The sequence below is a fragment of the Poecile atricapillus genome, chromosome 2, assembly GCF_030490865.1.
Source record: "Poecile atricapillus isolate bPoeAtr1 chromosome 2, bPoeAtr1.hap1, whole genome shotgun sequence".
NCBI lineage: Eukaryota > Metazoa > Chordata > Aves > Passeriformes > Paridae > Poecile > Poecile atricapillus.
This window is the reverse complement of record NC_081250.1, coordinates 69565446-69589829: the sequence shown is the minus strand read 5'-3', so window position 1 is coordinate 69589829 and position 24384 is coordinate 69565446. Positions and strand designations below refer to the sequence as shown.

The 24384-nt window shown below is 42.2% G+C and overlaps 1 protein-coding gene across 1 annotated transcript; it reads left to right on the top strand.

Moving 5' to 3' along the window:
• Window positions 1-340: 340 nt before the first annotated feature.
• LOC131575525 (uncharacterized) lies at window positions 341-24174 on the top strand. Its single transcript, XM_058831112.1, has 15 exons — window positions 341-380; window positions 5933-6108; window positions 7152-7238; window positions 8812-8949; window positions 10902-11019; window positions 11768-11910; window positions 13956-14123; window positions 15004-15394; window positions 16285-16450; window positions 19132-19309; window positions 20047-20184; window positions 20823-20940; window positions 21178-21320; window positions 21832-21999; window positions 23353-24174. Exons 1-15 carry the CDS (start codon window positions 356-358, stop codon window positions 23755-23757), a joined length of 2562 nt encoding a protein of 853 aa, XP_058687095.1. The 5' UTR covers window positions 341-355; the 3' UTR covers window positions 23758-24174.
• Window positions 24175-24384: the final 210 nt, after the last annotated feature.

The following is a 24384-nucleotide window of genomic DNA, read 5'->3' as shown; positions in this document are numbered from 1 at the left end:
TTCTTTAGGTGTAGAAGAACATGTAAGGCTGTGAAAAATAAGAAGAGTGAAAACAGAACCTCTGAGGCCCTCTGAGGAGCTACAGAACAGTGACTGCCAGTTGGCGAGAGGTGCAAAGAGTCAAACAGGCTGAGTTGGATACCAAGCCACTCCCAGTCTCAGCTTTCCTTGAAGAGGCAAATTAAAGGAAGAATATTCCTTGAAGAGTACACATTCCAGTGTAAGACTTGGAATACAAGTGAAAAGGGTGAAAGAGAAGAAAAGGAGCCTGTCCAGGGTGGGTGGCCCTCTGCAGAGCTCATCTCCTGCAAGCAACACTGGAGCTGCTTCATTTGTGCTTCCCTGCATTACTGTCATGGCAACCAGCATCTGGCTTTCAGGTCAGGCTAACCCTTCCAGAAAAAGAGAATTGTTAGGGTAGAAGTGGCCATTTGAGATCATCTGGTCCCACCCACTATGCAAACACGCTAAGCTGATGCTGGCTGCACAGGGCAATATCCAGTTGGATTTTGAATACCTGTCTCCACCTGTCTCCTGTATGGAGGATACACAAGCTGTCTTGGCAACCCGTGCCAGTGTTTGACTATCCTCATAAGTGACCATCTTCATCCTCTGATTTTCAAGTTTTCAGCCTGTGCTCATTGCCCCTTGTCATCTGTTGTGGTTTGACACTGGCCAAATGCCAGGCACCCACAAAAGCTGCTCACTCACCCTCCCCTGCCACAACTGGGCAGATGACGGAAAAAAAAATTGACAAAGGGTTCATGAACTGAGATAAGGACTGGGAGAAAACACTCCAAGGGCAAAACAGGCTTAGCTTAGAGGTACCAAATGAATGTATTACAAACCAAATCAGAGAAGGATAATACAAAATTAAATAAGTCCTTAAAACACCTTTTCTTCCCCCAACCTCTCCCTCCTTCCCATCAACAGTGCAGGGAGACAGGGCATGGGGGTTTCAGTCAGTTAATCACTGAGATTTTCTTCTGCTGCACAGGGAGAGGAGTCCTTCCCCTGCTACACTGTGGGGTCCCTCCCATGGGTGACAGTTCTCCGTAAACTTCTCCAGCATGGCTCCACTCTCACAAACAGCAGTCCTCCCAAAACTGCTGTGGTGTGGGTTACTCTTCTATGGGATGCAGTCCGCCAAGGACAGGCTGCTCCAGCCTGGAAGCAGGGCCCTATTTCCACCAGGCATCCACCCACTTTGGCATGGACACATCCCCCACAGCTGCAGGTGGATCTCTGCATCCCCCATGGATGCCCACGGTCTGCAGGGGCACACTTGCTTCACCATGGTCCTCACCACGGCCTGCAGAGGAATCTTGGCTCTGGTGCCTGGAAAATCTCCTGCCCTTCCTTCTCCACTGACTTTGGTGTCTCCATGTTGTTTCCCTCACATGTTCTCACCTCCTCCTCTTCTCTGGTTAGAAAAAAACCTGTGTGCACCTTGTTTTGATTTTCTTCTTAAATCTGTTAGCACAGAAGTGTTACCAACCGCTCTAATTGGCCCAGCTTTGGCCAACAGCATGTCCATCTTCAGAGCCATCAGAGATTGGCTCTGCTGGACATCGTGGAAGCTTCTGGCAGCTTCTCACAGGAGCCACCTCTGTGGCCTTGCCACTACCAAAAACCAGGCTGTGCTAAATTCACAGGAACCGCTGAGAAGAGCCTTGTTTTTTCCTCTGTTACATCCTGTAAGGCACTAGTCAAGTAACAGGTGCAACATGACTGCATTTCCAAATAACTGTTTTCAAGAAGCCTTGGGTTTGTTCTGTATCATCAAAATTTGCAACTTCAGGTCCATTTACACCTCTTTGAAAAGTCACATTAACTTTGAAAACAAAAGGTAATAAACTTGGAAGGTAATACTGCAAGGTATTTACTGGAAGGCAATAAAGCAAGCCTCACCACAAACACATTGTGAGCATGGACTTCTTGTCACTTAGTGATTCCATGCTTGTCAAAATGCAGCATATTAACATGATTTCAGCTTATACTGCAATGAAAAATGGGGATTGGATATTCCAGTACCAATCTCAGATTCATAAAATAATCCCTGGCACCCCTGTGGTAGATGGACTTCATGAAAAGCAGAAATGGGGGACATAGGTTGCACTAATAATGCCAAGAAAATTTTCAGTGTTGGTGTCCTGTTAGTATTCAAGACAAGGACATATAAACCCCCACTGTTTTCTAACTGCAATGCAAATGCATCCATATTTTAAAAGTTTTATTTTGCCATCAGAAACACGCACAAGAATCCCCCTTTTCATGTGTTATTTATAGTCCTGTCTTTAGAGTTCTGTTGCAAAAGATGTGATACTTGGTCTCATTTTTTCCCTAGAGAACATAGCTGAATAGGATTTTCTGCAGAGTAAGAATCCATAATTTGACTTAGTGTAACACTGATTTTAAATTCTGCTGCTTATCACTAGCAATAACTGCAAGAGAACTCATCTTCAACGAATGCCCAAAAAGCCTAGTCAGAGTGGATCATTTACAAAGCACAGGTACAGGAATGTGGTAATCAATCAGGCAGAAAGAGACAACTTCCCTGCTGAGCCAGACAGGAATGAAAGATGGCTTCAAAAAATGACCAAATTTTGTCATCAGTATGCCAGAGGAAAACGACTGGTTTTATTAAAAAACTTTTTAATGACCATTTGTCAAAGGTCAATCTACTTGAAGTCAATAGGTCAGGCATTGTGTTTCAGTGAAACCTCATTTTTACCATTCTGTCTGCATCAATTCAATATTTTCTCTCACTGTTTACATCTGGCACTGCAAAACCAAGAGAATTTCTTTGGTCAATGTGTTCCCTTCTGTAACTTCAATGTCTCCTACCAAACAGGATCTTGCAGCACCTGGTATATACCACAAAGAGTTTCTGCACAGTTTGGGAACTCTTTCTTCATTTTCCTGTAGTTTTGGCCAATCTTTGCAGCTTGTAGTACCACTAAATGCTTGTTTGTTTTTTTGTTTTGTTTTGTTTGGGTTTTTTTTGATGAATTTATCTAAAAAAACAAACAACAGCAGATTAAGATACACAGCAGAAACATTTCTTAAGGTCATAAGTAAATATTACCATGCTTTATACATTTCTGAAGAAAAAAAAAAAAAAAAAAAGATAAACATTCAAGGCAGAAAAACTGTGCTTAAAACCAGAAGTTATAAAGAAAGCCAGGCACACATATCTCTCTTGAAACATTGCATGGCATATGCAGCAGTCAGATTTTAAATGTATAGAAGCACTAAAATATAATCCTTGTTCAAAACACAAACTTCATACTGATGTTTTTCCATATAGATTGACAGCATGCAGGTAATTTTTTTACTCTGAATGTGCCATACTGGTGGGAAGGGGCCATTCTTTGCTACGGTTGAATGTAGCAGAAAAGACAGATAATGATCACAAATGAAATTTAACAATACAGTTTAATCTGAGTTACACAGACTAAGATCAGAATTACACTGGTTTAAAGTAAAGCATTTGTGTAGATCTTACATTACACCTTTGCTGATAGCCAGTTTTACACATTCTCCTGTTTCTGCTCCCTACTCTTATACGATAGTTCCAATAAAAGATAGTTTCCAATAAAAGAAATCATTACAAGCAGAGTTTCCAAGCAGCTTTTTCAGCTTTTAGTGGATGATTCAAACTCCATAAATCAATCGGAGAGGGTAATAAAGTACAATTTATTGTACAATGCAGGGCCTGTAGGTATCTAAAGCACCTTCACTGACTTTGCTAGGAGCAGCAGTCTTTAAAAACAACATCCACCAGTTCAAATGAGCCCAGCCTTCACTCTTATTTCATCACTTATTTTAGGTGACTGTGTAAATACCTTCTGAACTTCCTCTTTGATCTGTTTTCTTAAAAGAAAAGAGCAAAAATGCAAGATATCCTTGTACAAAATAAGGGCTTTATGTGACCTGAAGCCTACAAGTATTTAGATGCTTCCACTCAAATTTAACCGGAGGATCAATGAGATTAAGAGTCTACTTCAATATTCCTTTTTAGCCATAGATTTGACATCAGTTTCTATGAATTTCCCCAGTTGGTAGAGTATAGAGAAAAGGAAGCTGTGAAATTATTTCACCATATCTGTTGGCAATGCAGTGTGGTTGAATTATTTTCTGCAATTCCTACTTTATTGTGGGCAAACTCCAAGGCTGTGGAGGACACCTGTAGGGAACTGGAATACTGGCCTTCATGTTCCAAGACATACACCCAACTAACAGTGACCTTGAATTGTGGAGGTCTCTAAGTTCTGAGATCAGGTAATAGAAAAATTAGAAATAAATGAGGGAACATGTACATTTAATACCAGAAGAGGATGTAGATAAGAACAGGGAGGTGCAAATATTTCTACATTTCCAAAAGCACTCGTTGCTCCACAGACTGCCACAGATCCTGACTGAAGACAGATCTTAACTCTTTTCTCTCTCAGGATTTCAGGTATTTAGATATTTGTATCAAAATAACTAGCTTTTATTTGAAAGTCTGAAAAATTAATTTAAAATTCTTTGGAACTGAGAGGTTAAATGACTGCACAAAAGTCATTCAGGGGAAGGGAGTGCTTATTTTTTACTGCAAAGTGTAGCCCTTAGGAAAACCCTGTGCCAAGGCACAGTGGACAGAACGCAAACCGGGGTCAGGCAAAACCTATTGACCCTGGGAGGGCAGAAAGTTTCCTGACCTGTAGGAAGGGTGCCTTAATCATCAGGGTGTATCAGCATCTCCAGGAACAGCAGTAAGATATGTGATTTGAAGGACCTAAAAATGCTTAGGTATGAGCTGGGGGGCATGGCATTCACCTCTGTAGTACTCCTGGGAATGCTTCAAAGCTGTTGCAGAGCTCTAGGAAGCTTTAAAAACAGAACTTGAGGACCTCAGAGGCTCCAAGTATCTCTGACACTTCATGGGAGCAGCCTGCTTTGAGGACTGCAGTTTTGATTTAACCACATAAATTGTGGATGAAATTGTGGGTTAAATGTCCAGTTGATGTTGTTGATCTAATCCTTAAATTTTACTTGATGCCATCTTACGCTGACTTTACCAAATGTTTTACTAGTCTTTATGCTGATGAAGACACTGGAAATTTCTGAGTTTATCCTAATATTTATCAAAGTATTAGATGGACCAAAAAATGCTAATAGGATGCACAGGTTTGTTCTGGATCCATGTATGAAAAATTAGTATAATCCTGGGGTTGTGGTTATTTGTTTTCTTTGGTTTTGTCCTGTAAAAACATACTTAGGAAAAGAAGCAGAACACAGATGGAAAATGTGCAAGATAAACCAGCAGAAAACCAGAGAAAATTTGCTGTTGGTTAAAAAAGGAACTATTTGGGGTTGTATGTAAGAGAAAAAAATTTTCTTGCAAAACAGAAATTAGCAAATCCAGCTACAGCTTCCAAGTATGGGTTTACCTACACCAAGAACATGTAATAATCTGTATGTGTCTAGTAGCCTTCAGGATATATGCAGTGAATCACCTGAATTCAGCTTTTTTTTCAGCAGAAAGTAATAGCACAGGAAGTTTAAACAAAGAGACAAAAGCCCAAAGCAGCACAGTGAGAAATTATTCTGTTTCACTCTTTCAGAATCAAATAATAACTCTATGAAAATTAGGGAAAGAGCAAATAAGTTTTTGAAACAACTCTAAACTCTGAAAACATTTCAAGCTAAAATAATACTCAACTGATGAAAAACAAACCTGGCAAGGACACTGAAAGTGATAAGGAAGAGTTAGGTCTTAGAAAGAAACCTACTAGCTGACTGTACTTGGTCTCTGTGCAGTATTTTACCCAGGGATACCTTCAGACTGTACTTGAGAGGTGCAGGCAATCTTCCACTGCTAGCTTTGTATTTTTTAAAAGAAGTGAAGAGGCAGTCACCACCTCTCTCTGACACTCGTTTGTCTCAGGTGTACCAATGGAACCTCTCTCAGTGTCAACCAACAGATTCACTCTGGACCTTTACAAAAAGCTGAATGAAACTTCCAAAGGCCAAAACATTTTCTTTTCTCCTTGGAGTATTGCAACTGCTCTTGCCATGGTCTACCTGGGCGCAAAAGGTGACACTGCAACCCAGATGGCTGAGGTAAGCTCTGAAATTAACTGTGTACCATCTTACAGGGGGTTCCTACGTAATTTGCACTGTTATTCTACCTATGAAGTATAGCAAGGAACAACATGTGAGGACAGGGATCTGCAATTCTGACAGCATGAGGGGGGCTCTTTTCTGTACCAACGCTATGGCAGGTCACTTCCACTCTATTTCCAAGATCTCTGCTCTCCACCAACCCTACATTTAGCTTACACTTACAGCTCACAGAGCATTGCAAGCGGTCTGCCAAGGAGAAGTTACTGACATTAGAGCCTACTGTTTGTCTTGCTTGGAACTCTACGTTCCATTTTAATTGCCCTCTGAACAGAATAATTAACCTAACATAGAGCTCAAATGGTAATGAGGAGACATCTTTATTAAAAAATGAATATGAAGATAAGATATGCTAGAGAAAGGAGATATGGATAACATCAATACTTCTAGACCTCAGCTGGTTCTGGCAGCAGTATTTCTGCTTTCTCATACTGCATACAGCAGTTAGCAAGCTCTCCTGAACACATGTTTGGCTGCAAAGGAGAGGCACAAATCTTTGTTTGTGACATAGTCCATAAAAATGGTAATTCTTCCAGGAATAATGGAGATATGGGAGTACTAAAAATATCAGTCATAGATTATAATGAGTTGTAATGCACCCATGAGGACCATTGTGTGCAACACCTCACCCTGCTCAGGACACCACAAGAGTCACAGTTGATAGCCTACCTGAGAGTGTTGTCCAAACACTCCCTGAACTCTGTCAGGTTTGGTGCTGTGGCCACCTCCCTGGGGATCCTGTTCTGGTCACAACACTGATCTATTATTAAACAGTCCATGTTGCTAAAATCTATATAGCAATGATACAGTTACAGAGATTTAATCAAGGGGAGAATACTGTCCTCAATAAGTTCAATAAGTCAATAAGACTGTCATTGGGCATGGCTGGTGAATTATCATAGAAAACTAAGATACTTACAACCCTTGAGCATATTAATCTCAAACAAACAAGCTGTCTTTATGATAATTTATCATCATCACAGGTTCTCCATTTTAACCAGACTGCAAGAGAAGAAGGTTCATCTGAGACAACAAGGCCTTCTTCAGCAAGACCAAAGAAAAGAAAGATGGTATTTATTACAACAAAAGAATCTGAGATAAAAATCTCTGAGAATGGGATAGTCCAATGCAACCACTGCTTTAGGCTTTTAACATCTGCTTGTTCTCAGTCTATTATCTACTGTCTGGCTTCAGTAAGAACTATATACAGAAAAGGTGAACAAGCAGGTAATATGACTGTAAAACTAATTAATTCAGTCTTTCAAAAGCAGAACTGAAGCATTAACAGCATTTTGACTGGCCATAATACTGCCTCGCTTAGTTTTAGGTGGGCTGTGGAAATATCAAAAAATCATTGGTCCTAATAAGCTTTGGACAATTCCATTTCTTATCACCTTCAGGTTGGTTGGGTTTTTTTTTTTCTGTAGTGATAAACAATTACTGCATTCACACTTGACTTCAGCCCTACCCAATAAACTCCCTTCCTCCTTTTCAATGCACAGACACATCACACAGACAGAATTCCCCTTTCAGGTGTGTTGACTCACCCTTGCTCATCAGCTCCCCAGAGACTTGCCAGGAGGAGAAATACCAGATTTTTTTCAATAAATAAACTCCATAATCACTGAAAAGTATTAAATTAAAACAAGCCATGTTTGTTCTTTTTTCAGTACAGAAGCTAAAAGACAGCTGAAATGAATTACATTAGACTAACTGCAAATAAAAAGGGCAAAGGGATTATATAATTCTCTCCCTTGATGGTGTGAGATTGTTCTTCAAGACGAATCACCGGACTCACATTCATTTTAGGAACTTATCAACTTCATAAATAGTAGCAAAGTCTGTCTAATTTTTTCCTTTAGATATTTCCCCCTATTGCCTCTTTGTTCTGTTCCCATCCCATTGAAAAATGCTGCTATCCTGTGTCCTCTGGCTACCAAATTCTTTCCTAGGTGTCCTTCCTGGCAGCCCACGTCTCAGCATGAGTGAGAGATCATAGCAAGGAATGACAGATAAGTCACTCTGAGTCAGTGGCAGAGACTCTCGGTGTCTCATGTGCAGGGCACAGTACATGACATGGGGGAGGACACTGCATCGAGGCAGCTGGTGGGGAGCAGCTGGCAGGTAGCAGCTCATTCCTCCATTTGCAAAGCAACAGCTGGCAACAGCTGGCAATGAACCTCATCTTCCCTAAAACCATCAACACTGACATCCAGAACAAGCTCCCTCCGAAATCCAAACAGCAACAAAAAACACCAATGTGAAACAGGGAAAATTTGAATATTTGGTAAGACTGTGCCCTGACTTGAGTTTCTGTGAGGGTAGAACATCTTCTCAAAAGCTGCCAGGCAGCATTGATGGATTCTTGTGAAACTGAAAATCAGGCCTGAAAATGACAAAAATGAGGAGACTCCTTGGAGCACCATCAGATAATGCCCCCAAATACTGCAGAAAAAAGTCATTGCCCTACAAGTAGAAACCCATTTATCTAGTTATACAGAGTGCTGCAATCATGCAACATACTCAAAAAAGAGTTAAATTCCCTGAAACTCCTTTTTAATTAAAACAACATGAACAATTTAAATAAACATAGCAAGTGCAACAGAAAAAAATAAATCCATATAATTGCTGTATCTTTCCAAGGATCCTGAGCATGAGGGAGCAGAAAACATCCACTCTGGCTTCAAAAAGCTCCTGTCTGACATCAACAAACGCAGAAACACTTTCTTGCTGAAGAGTGCCAACCGACTGTACGAGGAAAAGACCTATCCATTATTGCCTGTGAGTTGAACATCTTAACTTGGGAATATGTTGACATTAAGAGTGATTATCAATACAGACAATACAAAAATTCCAAATGATAGCACTGGGGTTTGTGTGAGAACACAAGGACAGACATAGAGGGTAAGTCTTGGACAGGCAAGAGGTCCATGTATTTTCAGCAGCAGGCAATAGTTTGGCAAGGGCACAAGAAAACTGTAGTGATTCTTCTCCAGAATCTGCTGTGGCCACCAACTGACCTGCAGCTCAGTGACTTCTTGAACCAGAGGCCATGTCTACTTAGGAGACCCTGATGAGCTGTTGTTTCAGGGCTTTGCACACTTGTCTTTCAAATCTACTTCAGTCCCCAGCACCAGGATTTCCACAGCTGAGCTATACACTGCAGGAAGCCCCTGCGCTTTTTGAGCTTCCTGCCTGTTGGCATCATTGTTGATTCATTTCTGTTCTGAAGGACATTTCTCCACATCTCTGGTCACCCTTATCCCCTGCATCTGTATTTTTTATACCGTAGTATTTCTGAAACTGTGGAGGCTACAGCTGCACTGCAAACTCAGACAGTGGACACACTATAGTAATATAAAGTGCCATTATAGAAATTTCTCTTTTGTTGCCTACTCTTTTCTTCATAGTTCTTAAATTTTTATTTGCATTTTTGGCCATGATGAGGCAGATTTTTTCATGCATCTCCATTACAGCTTCAATACCTCATTCCTAAACCATAACAATCACTTCCTATATCTTACACTTTACTGGATCACCTATAAATACATTAATATAAATATTTTAATGTAAACATCCTGGCTTTGGTTTTATAGAAAAAATACTGTAGCACAGATGCCAGTACACATTTCCCTGTGGTACTCCAGTAGTAATGATCCTTCATTGTGAATGTTTTCTTCCTCCTTCTCTTGATTTCCAGTCTTTTAAACAAATGAGACCTTTCTCTGTAGTCCCATGGATGCTCAACCTTTGGTGACAAGTCCTACAAAATGCATTTTGGTAACCCAAAAAGACTGTAATGGCTCAGCCCTTTTACCCATATGCTTCCTAACACCTTCAGAAAACTCCAATAGATTTGTGGTTTTGGATTTCCTATTACAAAACATTATTGGCACTCCTCCAATAACGCACATTAACCCATACACCCACTATGCCCATTCAATTCATCTGACCCACACCGACTCATGAGTTTCTAATTATCTGTATCTCTGAAATCTTTTAAAAAATGGTGTTGCATTAATCATCTTCCAGGTCCTTGGAAGGGGGTTTTAAGTGAGCTTACTGTTCTTTGATTTTGGAGTCTGTTTGGTTTCCTGAGTAATCAGCAATTTGTCCTTCTGAATGTGTATTGCTCATTTTCTCCATAATCTCATGTACATTTGCCTTACAGAGAATTGAGGGAATTTCCTGCTGGGAATCTCCATGAATGATTTCACAGCAGACAACAATGCAAACATTAATTCTGCTTTTCTACCATGATCTTATTCTACCAGAACATTCCTTTTATTGTCCTCACTAATTTTTGGCAGGTTCCTCACCTCTGAAGCAAACTAAAAGCCTTTGTCCAACTTTATATGAGACTATTCTTCTGTCTTGTACTGAACACTACTTCATAAAGCAGGGGAAAAAAGTATTTAAATTACATTAAAAATGTCATTTTGAGAAATTAAAAAAAACCATATAGGTTTCATGTATATTTCAAAATTAAAAATTTCTACCTTTGATTTCAAACACAAAAATTTAAAGTATGTTTCCTTGAGACTGAAGTTTGATCACTGCTAACTTATTATTTAGAGTACAATGTATCCAACCTTATCATAAAGATTGCTGCATATAAACCAAATTTTCTTAAATTATGTATTAGCAGATTGTATAATCTGTTCAATTGATTATTACTAACATTTTTATAACTCAAGTTTGACTAAAAAACCACACTGAATCCTATCTTTCAGGAGTTCTTACAACTCATTACAAGCTATTACAATGCAAAGCCCCAAGCTGTAAACTTTAAGAGAGCTGCAGAACAAGTCAGAGCCCAAATCAATTCATGGGTAGAAAATAAAACTGAGAGTAAGTATCATTCTGATGGCTTTTTTCTTGTCTAACTTCCAAATATTTTGCATTTCCACATTTATTGCTTTTGCAGTCAAGGATCCATAAAAGGTAGAAACTCAGGGCGGGGAAGAGATGAGCAAAGTACAACTAAATAGTCCAAAGAATGCCTCTCTCTAGCCTAACTGCTGCTCCTTACAAGGTCCTTCCCTCAATCCTTTACGTTGTAGCCTTCCCTGAATCATTGCTGTTTGAAGGGATGCACAGGCAGATAATGTGTGGCTACAGAAAGATTAGTGAGGATTTTACTTCTGCATTCTTCAGCTGCTTGCAACCAACTATTTGGCTTTAGCCACTTTTCTATGCCATTTTCTACCAAAACTCAAATAAATATAATTTTAAAAAACCCAGAGAATTCATAGAATGGTTTAGGTTGGAAGGGACCTTAAGCATCCCTTAAGATCATCTCGTTCCAACCCTCCTGCCATGGACAGGAACATCTTCCACTAGACCATGTTGCTCAAAGCTCCATCCAACTTGGTCTTGAAGACTTCCAGGGATGGGGCATCCACAACTTCTCTGGACAAAGGATACAGAGATACTTCAAAGATCATTTTTACCATATGTGCAATATAAAAATGTATAGTAAAAAAAACTCCCAAATGCAAAAATTTTTGACAGAGAGGTAGGCACAGACAAGAAACAGTTAAAATTGTCAAGTTATGCAGTCACATTGGAATAACAGTCTCCTTGTCTGATTTTGAAGGGAAAATACAGAGTCTGCTGCCTGCAGGATCTCTCCATTCTCGCACTGTGATGGTCTTAGTAAATGCCATTTATTTCAAAGGAACATGGGAAAAGAAATTTCTGGAGAAAAATACTTCTGAGATGCCCTTCAGAATAAGCAAGGTAAATTTCTTGTTGATATGCCTGTTGTCCTACGTCAATATGTCTGTAACTGAGGAGAAAATACTACACCTGTATTTCACATGCCATTGCAAGACTACTTATAGCTGGGAAAGTGGTACAAAGTCAGGGAGAATACCAACGGTGAAAATAACTCAGCATTGTCTTATTTATGTATATCCATGAAAACTTTAATTTTAAACTTCTAACTCCTCAGTGTAAAAATACTTGTGAACAGGTAAAGTTAATTTTAAAAAAAAAGTAAGCAAAGCAGGTTAGGGAATTAAATTAAGGATGAGGAGAAATTTCTCTAATTACCATTTTCAAACAGGACCAGGTTGCTTTTGAGAACAATGTTTACACACCTAGAGGTCACTTTTGCTCTTGGGACCCTGAGATCATGGGATCTCATCCAGCTGTTCTTCCCACATGCATCCTGGGGTGTTGGGTCAAACCCCACAGGGAATTTTCATGGGGTTTGTCATTTTAGCTGAGTGTGTGAGGGTGGTTTATTCAGATGATCTATTCATTGAGCTAACAGTATTTAAATGATGCACTGGCAATTCCCAGTAGCTGACTGCATGCATATTTTTGGACTGTGTCAAAAGCAAGCAAAACTATTTGTCAATGGAAACAAACATTTTGTTTGACATAGATTAAGGGTGCAAATACCTTCTGTATGCCAGACAATGTGAAGCAATTGATGTGACTGTGTACCCAAAACATAATACAGTACGTGTGCCATTTTAGGATCTGTCATAGCAGTTGGTGGTGGTGGGTGACCTCGGCCCGACACTAGGTGCACTCCAAGATTCCCTATCAATGCCCTTCCTCAATAGGATACAGGGAGAAAAATAGGATGAAAAGGTCATTGGTCAGGGAAAGAACAGGGAGAGCATTTACCAATTGCCATCACAGGCAGAACAGGCTCAACTTCAAGCAATTGATTAATTGCCAGTTCTCAGAGTAAGTTAGTGAAAAGTAAACCAAACATAAAGTGCCTCCCCCCACACCCCTTCCTTCCTCCCAGGCTCAACTTTACTTGTGACTCCCCTGTGCTCCAAATCAGTGCAAGGGACTGGAAAGGGGCTAATGCTGTAGTCGGCTCATCACATGTTGTCTCTACAGCTCCCTTCTCCAGCTCCCCCTTTTCCTCTGCTCAAGTTTGGAGTCCTATCCATGGGATATAGTCCTTCACATCCAATGTGGGTCCTTCCCACAGTCTGCAGTTTTTCAAGAACTACTCCAGTGTGAGCCCACTGCAGGGTCACAGGTGATGCCAGAAAACCTGCTCCTAAGAGGGTTGCTCTCCACAGCATCACAGGTCCTGTCAGGAGCCTGCTCCAGCAAGGGTTCTCCATGGGTTGCAGGGTGGATATTTGCACCACCATAGCCTTCACCATGGGCTGCAGGAGAATCTCAGCTCCAGGGCTTGGAGCAACCTTTTCCCCCTCCTTCCTTGCCGACCTAATGTCTTCAGGGCAGTTTCTCCCATATCATTTCTCTCAGCTCTCCCAGCTGCTTTTGTGCAGCAGTTTTTACACTTTCTTAAATATGTAATCACAGAGGCACTACCAATGTCACTAACTGGGTCAGATTTGGACAGTAGCAGGTCCATCTTGGGGCCAGCTGAAACTGGTTCTGCCTGAGAGGCATCTTCTGAGGTCTCCTCACAGAAGCCATCCCTGCAGCTACCTCACTACCATGCAAACCAAATACATCGGTGCCAGAGAGGGTTTAATTCACAGGGTGAATAGCAAGGCCTGCAAAGAGTGACTTGACTATCAAAGATAATTCCTTTATTTTAAAGTTAGAAATACATTACATGGGATTCAGTCAGCAGGTATTTAGCTTGTGTGTTCATGCTAATTTTTTATAAAAATCTCAAAGACTTTGAAAAGGAGGTGTATGTGATACTGTCTAAAGGAAAGGGTACTGCGTATCCAGATGCTGCTGAATCTTGTATTTGTTTTCAGTTCAACAAAGCAAGAAAATTTTACCATCCTTTTAATGTATAAGGTAATTTTTATGTCTGAATATTTTTCCAGACCAAGACTAAACCAGTACAGATGATGTTTTTGAAAAATAATTTTTTCATACTCCATGAAACCACCATGAAATTCAGAATCATTGAGCTGCCATATGTGGAAAATGAACTCAGCATGTTTGTTCTCCTACCCGATGACATCAGTGATAACGCTACTGGCCTGGAGATGGTAAAGCTCCTACTGCGGCATCACATACACTGTGAAAAAGTAACAGAAACAGATGAAAAGAGCGAGGAAGAACAAGCTTCAAAATCACAGTAGAATAGCTCTGATGTGCTCATATTTTATTTCAGAAACTGTAACACCATGATTTTCAGCTTAGGATCCAGGACATGCGATAACATTGCAAACATAGCACATCTAAAACCTATGTCCACACAACTGTCTTAGACTATTTTGTATCCTCTTTCCTATTGCCAGTATAGCATAGGGAAAGCAAGGATCACCTCTGAATCACCATGTCCTAGAGTTATCTTCTCCTGAGGGCTGTATTAATTCATTTTTATGTCATTTTCAGTCTGGATTTCCAGCTGATAATTTGTGGTGAGGTTTCTCAAACTAAGTGCTGACTACCCTGGCCCAGAAGGTATCAACAGCAACTCATGACTATGCCAGGATCAGTTTCAGATTCTATACAGAGCAGGGGAAATATTTTTATTTGTACCTCAGTTCCCATGCATCCCATTTATTTATCACTACTAAGAGAAAATTTATTCATATACACACACATCAAGCACCTATTACTATTGTTATAAGTAATACATTGCAAAAAAAGCAATATTCTTCACACCACAGAAAAAAAAAAAGATGAACTACTCTGAGGCTTCAGGCCTACACCTCACCACCTTTCAAAAAATAAACAGGAGTATAAGTCACTCAGCACTTTGTAGGATTATGTCCTCTAAATATGATGCACGTTCCATCTATAGTCACTGCTGGTAGCTGGGGTTTTTTTTACATATTCTTGATGAGCATTAAGACACTGGTCTGTGCATGTGTTGACTCTGTCATTTACATTCCAAATGTTTTCTTCCTCAACTCATTGCAGGTGGAAAGAGAGCTGACGTATGAGAAATTGGCTGAATGGACCAAATCATCCAATATGATGAAAGCTGAAGTGGATCTATACCTGCCCAAGCTGAAGGTGGAAGAGAATTACAACCTTAAATCCCCTCTGAGCAGCATGGGGATACAAAATGCTTTTGACCCACGCCAAGCTGATTTCACAGGAATGTCAGTGAAGGAGGATCTTTTCATCACACAAGTTATTCACAAAGCTTTTGTGGAGGTCAATGAAGAAGGTACCGAGGCAGCAGCTGCCACAGGTGTCTTGATGATGAGATCAAGAGTCCCAACAATGACTTTCAAAGCTGACCACCCTTTTCTTTTCTTCATCAGACACAACAAATCACAAACCATCCTCTTCTTTGGGAGGTTTTGCTCACCCTAGTTAGTGAGTCCTTGCCCTGTGGAACAGGAGAGGCTTGCTAGGACAGAGGCAAACCCCAAACCTAAAGCTCTCTGTAACAGGGAGAGCGGGACTTGAACCCCTCCTTCATCAGACCTGAGACACAGCTCCTCCAATGTCTCCTTCCTATGCTTAAGGAACAACCATGGCACTGCCATGGGGAGTGTGCAATGCCTTGCACCCACATGGCAATCCCAGTTGTCATTAGGATCAGGCCATCATGGGTAGCTGTGTCCTTACCACTAGAAGCGATGGCATTTCTACCTCTCCCACTCACAGCACTGTGCACAAACATTATTTTGCCAAAGGCTTTCTCCTCACCCTAATGATGAGGGCTGCTTATCTTGGTGTGGTCCTAGCACATACCCCCAGCCTGCAGCAATCAGACCCAGCTCCTGCTTTTTAGCCCTAAACAAAGCCCTTGAGTTATTACTGTAGTCAGATCCTCCCAACCTTTACCCTGTGGCCATCCCCTTGCGTTCCTCCCACATCTCAGCTGCAAGTCTTCATCAGCTCCCAATAACCCCCATGCTGCTCCACAGGTTCCTTTTAATTAATTAATTAAATAAATAAATAAATAAGGAATATAGCTAAGGGCTATTTTACTCACTCAGACCCTCAGGATTGCGAGGAAGGGTTAAGCCAGTACCGTGTCTGGCTACGGCAACAGCCCGGTTTGGCTCAAAGATACCCTAGCTTCGGAAATAAGTAATAATCATTAATAAGGCCTCATGGACCAGGAGTGTTTTCTCTCAGCTCTGCCACGAGAGGGAGGCAGAGGTGGAGAAACACGGGCCGTGGCCGGCGGGGCTGGGAAGGGAAAGGAGGGGAGAGGGGAGGTGATTCCCAGGACTCACTGAGGCGGGGGGCCGCCATTTTACAGGGAGAGGCTGCGACACCCGCCTCTTCCCGGCGGCCAAGGGTGCACGGCCTCAGCCTCTGGCTCCATCCCGGGAGGGGCCGGGCTCCCGTCCTTTCCCCCCGCTCGGCTGCGCTTCCGGGAACAGGGAGCGCGGCGGCCGGCGGGGTGAGTGCCGCGGCCGCGTTGCTCTTGCTGCTGCGTTGTCCTGAAGGCTTTCTACGGGAAGCCTGTGCTTGTGTTTTTTAGGGTGTTCTTGTTTTGCGTTTTTTTTTGTTTTTTTTTTTTTTTTGTGTTTTTTTTTTTTGTTTTGTTTCGTTTTGTTTTTTTTGTTTTTTAAGAAGTAGAGCTGACTGGCGTTGCTTTTACTGTGTTTTGTCTTTTTTTCCTTCCCTCTTTCGTGACATTCTCTAAACACCGCTGCTTCTTGGCAGCTGGAGCCACGGCAGTGCGGCTCGAGCACTTCTTGTGGGAGCACCCCGGGGATGTGGGGTTGGGACGACTCCCGTAGGGCCAAGCCCCGAGCGGGGGTGGAAGAGGAACTCTTCGCTCCAGGGAGGAACAAATCTTTGGCTTCTTGTGCCTCAGCTTGCTGGGACAGTGTCAGACTCCTCCCTGCCCCTCCCCGCCCCTGTGGAGGCACAGGGGTCAGGAGCCGGGCCGCAGCGGGACCATGTTGTTCCCTGCGGCCCAGGTAGAGTTGCGATGCCAAGGGCCATCACCAGCAGCTGTTCGCAGTCTCGCCCTGCCGGTGTTTTAACGTCGCTCCCAACTCTCCAAATCCTAAATGAAACCTTTTCCCTCAAGCCTGCCTTGATTCAGCGGGTGGGAAAAGGAATGTCTGCCACAGACAGAGCTTTGTCTGTGGAGATGGACACAGCCTGGTGTTCACTGCCCTGAGTTCCCTCTGGGGTTGAGTTGGAAAGACTCCTCTGATGTAGCTGACACAACATGGGGAAGTGTCCTTGTTTTATGGACACTGATTCACGTTATAGTTTTGGTGGGAAGTGTCTATTGGCAAGTGGGCTGGAGGAGAGCTGCACCCTGCTGTGGTTTCCCCATGGCGAGGCTCTGCAGTGGTTGTCTGCTGATTGATCTACATACAACCTTTCAATCCATAAAGACTGTCCTGAAGCATAGGTGTCGACTGCTGAGAATATACACTTGAAATTCAAAGTGGTAGGAACACAAAACCTCCACACAAGTGTCTCACTGCTGACCTGCAGAGCATGGGGAGAGCAGAGTGAGGAATGAGTTGCTGTCAGCAAACCCTTTTGCAGCAATTTATAATTGACTGACAAATACATACTTGTATTTTGAGATTTTTTTTTGTTCCTTAAAGTGCAGTCATTGTGTATTGTCTCTGGAACTGTGGATTCCAAATTGTGCCTTATCTTTGATGAGAAGGGTGTCCATAGTTACATTGGTCCTCCTGAGCTGCAGAGAAAGCATAGTTAACTGGGCAGATGTAGCTCCTAGCCTTGTGCTCTAGCTGTTAAATATTACTTATGATTTGGTTAAATGCTGCTGATTTTCAGGCAGGCAAATAGTGTCAGCTGTGTCCTTTTGTCTGTAAATTCTTGCCTGGCATGGAAGACCTACAGACACTTTCTAGAAAATAACTGCCTGCTGGTGTCACTATTCCTGTGTGTTTTGACCCAGAGAGCAGAAAAACTGCAGATACTGGAACAGTAGGAAAATTCTGGTCTTCATTGTAACCAGTGTGAACACCGTGTGTCTTCTTTATGCTGCACAGTGCATAAATTATTCATTCAGACACAACTGAAGGATGTTTTCATCTAAGCATGCTTGGTTTTGGTTGTATTTTTTTAATTTATGGGAGAAGAGAAATAGAATAAAATTTCTACTGTTTATAGTAAAGCTGCTAACAAATAATTTTCTTGGGTGGAAATACATACATGTGGAAACTTGCTCTTTTCAACTGTATGTCTAAGATAATGAATCAGTAATGTGAACTAGGTGGTGGTTTTATATTTGTTAGCAACATGTCAACACTATGCCCTGCCTAAAGGGAAGAACAAGACACAGAGATAGTAAAAACTATCAGCATTTATCTTATGATGACTTATGATACTTGGTTGTGGTTAACTCAGTGTTCTAGTAGCTATTGCTCATTTAATAGGTGTGGTGCTTAATCTCAGATTCACTGTCTATAGCAGGTGTGTATCGAGTATGACAGGCATTGAGTTTATGATTGTGTATGTTGCCATGTTGCAGCCAAAAAAATGGAACTAAAATGAACTTTGACTTTCTTTTCTTTGTAACACAGCAGGAAATTGCAGTCACCTGTCATGCTGGCAATTTACATTTTTTCCTTTCCTTCTTTTATCTTGCAAGCCAAGTCATTCTGCCAGCTTCTCCCAGCCTGCCTGGCAGGTTTAAAACGCACTGTGCACACGTAGAAGCAAGCTGCAGGTACCACTGAAGGTCTATAGACTTAGAGAAGGTAAGAGTTGGTAATTCTGCTGTTCTCTAGGTGTCTAATCTTGGCTCTGGTTACCCTAAAAAGGGAAATGATTTTCTGTGTGAAGTCAAGAGAAACTTCTTTCAGGAAGTTGTGAACAAAATGCTGCTGTGCCTGATCACCTCAAAAGATGTCACACTGTGTCAGTGTGGGATTGAAATCCAGGAGCAGTCTCTAATTGGCTGCACTAATTGCAATGTGTAGTATGGGATCTCAGGTGCTTGTGGCACCAGATCAGTCTGCAGTGAGCTGATAATTTTCCAGCCTTTGCTGCCTAGTTGACCCTGGGGAGTGGAAAGGGAGAAACAGCTGTTTGGTAGCCAAGTAAATTTGATCCATTCTCATTCTGTGTTTTATGTCCCAGGCTCGGAAGCATGGAAGGCCTCTGTGCAGCCAACACGACTTTTGCAGTGGACCTGTTAAGGATGCTGTGTGAGAAGAAAAGTGGGCAGAATGTGTTCTTTTCGCCCTTTAGTATTTCTTCTGCTTTGTCTATGGTTTTGCTGGGTTCTAAAGGTAGCACAGAAGCCCAAATAAGCAAGGTAGGTCAAAATAAACTTGGTGGTTTGCATTGGATGGGAGCATATGAGGAAGAGCCTGTGACATGGATTTGTGCTCAACTGTGATTGTCACTGTGGTGTGGGAGAACGGAGCTCTTTGTCTGGTGTGTGTGTGTATCAAGAGAACCCATTTTCTTTGTTTTTGTAGTGTGAGCTTTGTTCAGTATGAAATGCAGAGGTTCCTGGTTTTTGTTGTGTGGGGCTTTTTGTACTTTTTGAGATTTATCTTCTTTAATATATAATTAAGAGGTTTGTGGAATTTTTTTATTGATCAGTTGGTGGCTACATCAATTATTTTCCTTTCCTTCCTTGCTTGGGCTTAATATCATACGATACATGCTCTGCAAATGAAGCCAAGGAGATAAAATTGTTTTTAAAAGCCCACTGTCTACATTTCTAACTGGTAATAGCAACATGATTTATTCCTTTTTCAAATTTTGCTCTGGTAGTAGATATCTCTTGGCATATGTTTTATGTGGGAAGTGAGAATATTAAATGCAGAACCGGTTCCTGTGGTGCGGGTATTTTCTTCAGCTGTAGGTGTCCCGGCTTGGGATGGGCTTTGTAGCAGATTGTCCCCACAGGTCCCTTCCCACCTGAGCTGAGCTATTCTGTGATCCTGTAGTGCTTGGCTTGAGGGAAGGAAAATCAGGACTGGTGGGTACAATACTCCTGAATTTATGACTTGTACAAGCTCTGAGGATGTTGTCTTTGTGCAGGTGCTTTCTCTGAGCAGCACCCAAGATGCTCACAATGGGTATCAATCCCTTCTCTCTGAAATTAATGATCCGAACACCAAATATATCCTCAGAACTGCGAACCGCCTCTATGGAGAAAAGACCTTGGAGTTTCTCCCAGTAAGTAGCCATGATAGTTGTGGCATTTCCTAGTATAATGCACTTGCTACCTGTTTCCTCTGGAGGTCAAAGGCAGGCTTTGGGGTTTGCCTTCTAACCTTTCTGGGCTGGGAGCCAGGAGTGCAGTTGATTGTGACAGAGCCTGGTGTCTGAACTTGGTAGAGAATTTCCTTTTAAATAACTCGTGACCTGAATATGCCAAGGCAGGGTAAAATCCATCAGTCTGCACACTTGAGGATTCTGTGATCCATTCATATATTTGGCTGTGTGACAAATGGTTGATATCTCTTTTAGCAAAAGTCTGATGAAAAAACTTGTAAAATAATATGTTACATCCTTGAAGCGTAAAATAAAAACAAGAAAAAAAAATAGCCATATCATTTTCAATGAGTTTATGCAGAAGTTTGTAGTGGAATGCATAAGACATTTGATTTAATAATAATGCCTAGTTCAAAGAAGTGGTATAAATCCTAGTAAGAACTTGTCAGTCAGAAGTCAATCCTCAGCCAGAACTTTCATGGCTCTGTATGAAGCAGGTGAAGGAAAGCGGGCAGATTTCCTTGGAGAATGTAAGAATCACCTGTGGCTGAATGAGAGTAAATCTCTCGCTGAAAATCTGTTGTGAATGTGCCTGTTAGTCTTTTATAGAGTCGAGTCAGAAATCCTACCATGCTGGCCTGGAGCAGATGGACTTCCAGCATGCTTGGGAGGATTCCAGGAGGCAAATCAATGGCTGGGTAGAGGAAAGGACTGAAGGTGAGTGCTTTGCCACGTGCCCAGTTGTGTTTAATGGCAGCCATGGTTTGGGTAAACACCTGCTTCAGGATGTAGAATTGTGAATTGAAAGAATTGAAATGCTGAGGTTTTGCTGTGACTGGTACATAATTGTCTTCTCCATTGTGTATTAAATGCAGGTTAGGTACTATCTTGGCTAATAATTAGATCCATGTCAAGGTATTAAGTAATGTGGTTTTTTTCCCTTATATCATAAAGGTAAAATTCAGAACCTGTTGGCAGAGGGGATTCTGAATTCTCTGACCAGACTTGTGTTGGTGAATGCCATCTATTTCAAAGGCAACTGGGAGGAGCAATTTGACAAGCAGAGTACCAGTGAAAGGCCATTCCAAATTAATAAGGTATGATGTGCTAAAATGCTGACCATGCAGTGTTAGGTGGATGTTGTCTGAAATGACCACCTTTAAGAAGAAATTAAATCTTTCAAGCAGGGTTACCTCGGGTAGGCTGTATGAGATCACTGATGCTCTCTCACTTTCATATGAGCACTTAGAATCACATGGACTAAAAATACATATATTGATATGACTTGTTCATTTATAGGGAAGAACATTGTCCATGCTTACTAATGGATCACTTTAGTGTTTGTCACTAGTTCTTAAGTGAACAAAAGGATAAGGACACGTATTTGCCTTAAAGGAATCTTCTCAGACATTTCTACATTAGTAATTAAAAACTGAATCTTAGGATTTTTAGTTATGTACGAAGGCCAGCATGGTGTCTGTGCTCTTTGGTGCGTGATCAGTTGTCTTTTTCAAATCATTAAGGGCCCTGAGTAAATGGCCACCTGCTGCATATTTTGAGGCCAGCAAAGAAGCTCAACACTAACTGTTGACATCTCTGGATTTCTAGAATGAGACCAAACCTGTGCAGATGATGTTCAAGGAGGCACGTTTTAACATGACCTACATTGGGGACTTCCAGACCAAAATCCTTGAGCTCCCATATGTGGGTAATGAGCTGAGCATGATCATCCTGCTCCCTGATTCAATCCAGGATGGATCCACAGGCTTGGAAAGAGTAAGTAGTTGAGCTGAGTGCAAAGACAGCCTGAATCCTTGCAGGGAAGAGAGTCTGAATTTTCCCCCCCCCACCTATGTCAGTGCTGCTCAGACTTGTGGAGGCAGGTGAGCCTACCAAGGCTTTCCCTTGGAGGAATGTGCACTGAGGGAGCTGTGATAAGCTTATCTCAACCCTCTCCTGGAGACATACCCCTCCATCCTCTCCTCATGGTGAGCTATCCCACCATACTTTGGTGACTATGCTGATCCTTTGTAGCCCATTGGTTTTTCGCCCCTGGAACCACCCTGGCTTTCCCCCATAAAAGTCCCAGCTTCTGCCCAGTTCAGAAGGGAGCTGCTGTCCCTTGCCACCCTTCACAGAGCTGCTGGACAATACAAGCTGTCTCTGAGCAATCACCACACAACTCTTCTGTCTCTCTACCTCTGAGTTGGCCTGGGATAATCTAGTAAGCAGACCTGAAATCACTTGCAGCCACAGGCTGCCCCTTGCTGAGGTTACCCAGTGGCCAGGGATCACCAGAGACTCCCTGAAGGCTGTCTCTTGTGGGACTGCTATCGCTGGGAAAGTCATGGCATCCCAGGTCAGACCACTGGACCTGGCCTGGCCATCAGGCTGTGTGCTGCTCCTGTAGCCAGAGGCTCTGGAAGAAGAGCTGGTGCTGCTTGGGAGCAGAGGTCAGCTGTGGTTGTGGTGAAGGCAGAGTATGGTGATGATGGAATGTGGAGAGAGGGATTTTTGGTGGGTTCTTTGCAAGTCCGGTAGCTTGTCCTGTAGATCTCCTGTGCTGAGCAGCTGGCAGGTGGAGTGTGGCTTACAAGAAAGGGGAGGATGTCTTTTGTGGTGAGGGTAGGTTACAAGTTTGGGCTCTTTGGCACTCTGGACAAGGAGTTTATTGATAAAGCTTTCTAAGACTGATGGCAAAGGGTGTTTGTGAGCACACTGTTTCCATGATGCTGCTGACTGACTTGAGGGATGAACATTTGGTAAAGAAATAGAAGAATTTGGTTTGGTTTCTTTGGGTCCTTGTTAGCTTATTCTTCTACATTTTCTTTCCCATAAGTAAAAATTAAAAAGCCCAAACAATTTAACATAAAACAGAAGTAAACTTGATATGGAGGGGATTGATCCCTATTATAGCTACCAAAAAAAAAAAATTTGGTAAAGATCTTGGCAGGAGCAGTATTCTCAAGTGAGAGGTATAACTTGTAGTTTTGGTGTGAGGCACACTAAGAAGGTTAAAAAAGCTGCATCTTATGCACTGTGTAAACAAACCCCATAGTCAGTTATTTTGCTTGTATAACACTGACCCAGTTCTCATTGTAATTAAGTAAATTTGGATTTTTTCTTCAGCTGGAAAGAGAGCTCACATATGAGAAGTTAATAGATTGGATCAATCCAGAAATGATGGACTCTACAAAGGTGCGGGTGTCTTTACCCAGATTTAAACTGGAAGAAGATTATGATCTGAAACCCCTTCTGAGGAGCATGGGAATGCTGGATGCATTTGATTCAGGGAAGGCAGACTTTTCAGGAATTTCATCTGGCGACCAGCTGGTGCTCTCTGAAGTGGTTCACAAGTCCTTTGTGGAAGTCAATGAAGAAGGCACTGAAGCAGCTGCTGCAACAGCTGCAGTGATGATGATGCGCTGTTCAATGAGAGTTCCGGAATTCACTGCAGATCATCCTTTCCTCTTCTTCATCCGGCACAACAAAACTTGCAGCATTTTGTTTTGTGGTAGATTTTGCTGTCCCTAAGGAGGAGGTGTCTTGGCAGCATTGCATTTATTGTTCCATGACACAATAAATTTACATTTCCCTGGAACAAGACGACTCCTTTTGCACTAATTGTCTCTTTCAGCTGTGCCTGAACCCTCTTCTGTGGCCTTGGTCTTGGGCTTGGCAGGAGTAACAGAGCTGCTTAGACAAGCACAGCACCTGCCATGTCCAACCCCTCCTGTGCCTGGCTGCAGAGGTCTCCAGGTTCTTGCTGACACAAGAACCATCCCACTTGCTCTGTGGGCGCTTCTTCTGTGCTTGACCTTGCCTTGGGTGTCCAGCGGGCAGAGTCAGGTGGTGACAGCCCATGGGAGAGAAGAAGCTCCTCTTGCTTGTGACAAGGCTGGAGCACATTTTTAGTTGCCCTCCCCTTTTACCTTCCAGGCTCATCCCTTTAGTGCCTTGATCCATTGCCTGGAGCTGAAGGGAGTGCTTGGCAGCCTGTTCCAGGTATTGCTGAGTATCCTGCCTAGATGTGTGTGTTTGGCTAATAACTGGAGAAGCCCTTTGGCAAGAATGGGAATGAAAGTATGCTTTTGTAGCCGATGTCCCTGAGAGGTTTCTGCATGGCAAGTATCGTTGTTTCATCAGCCCAGGACACCAGGA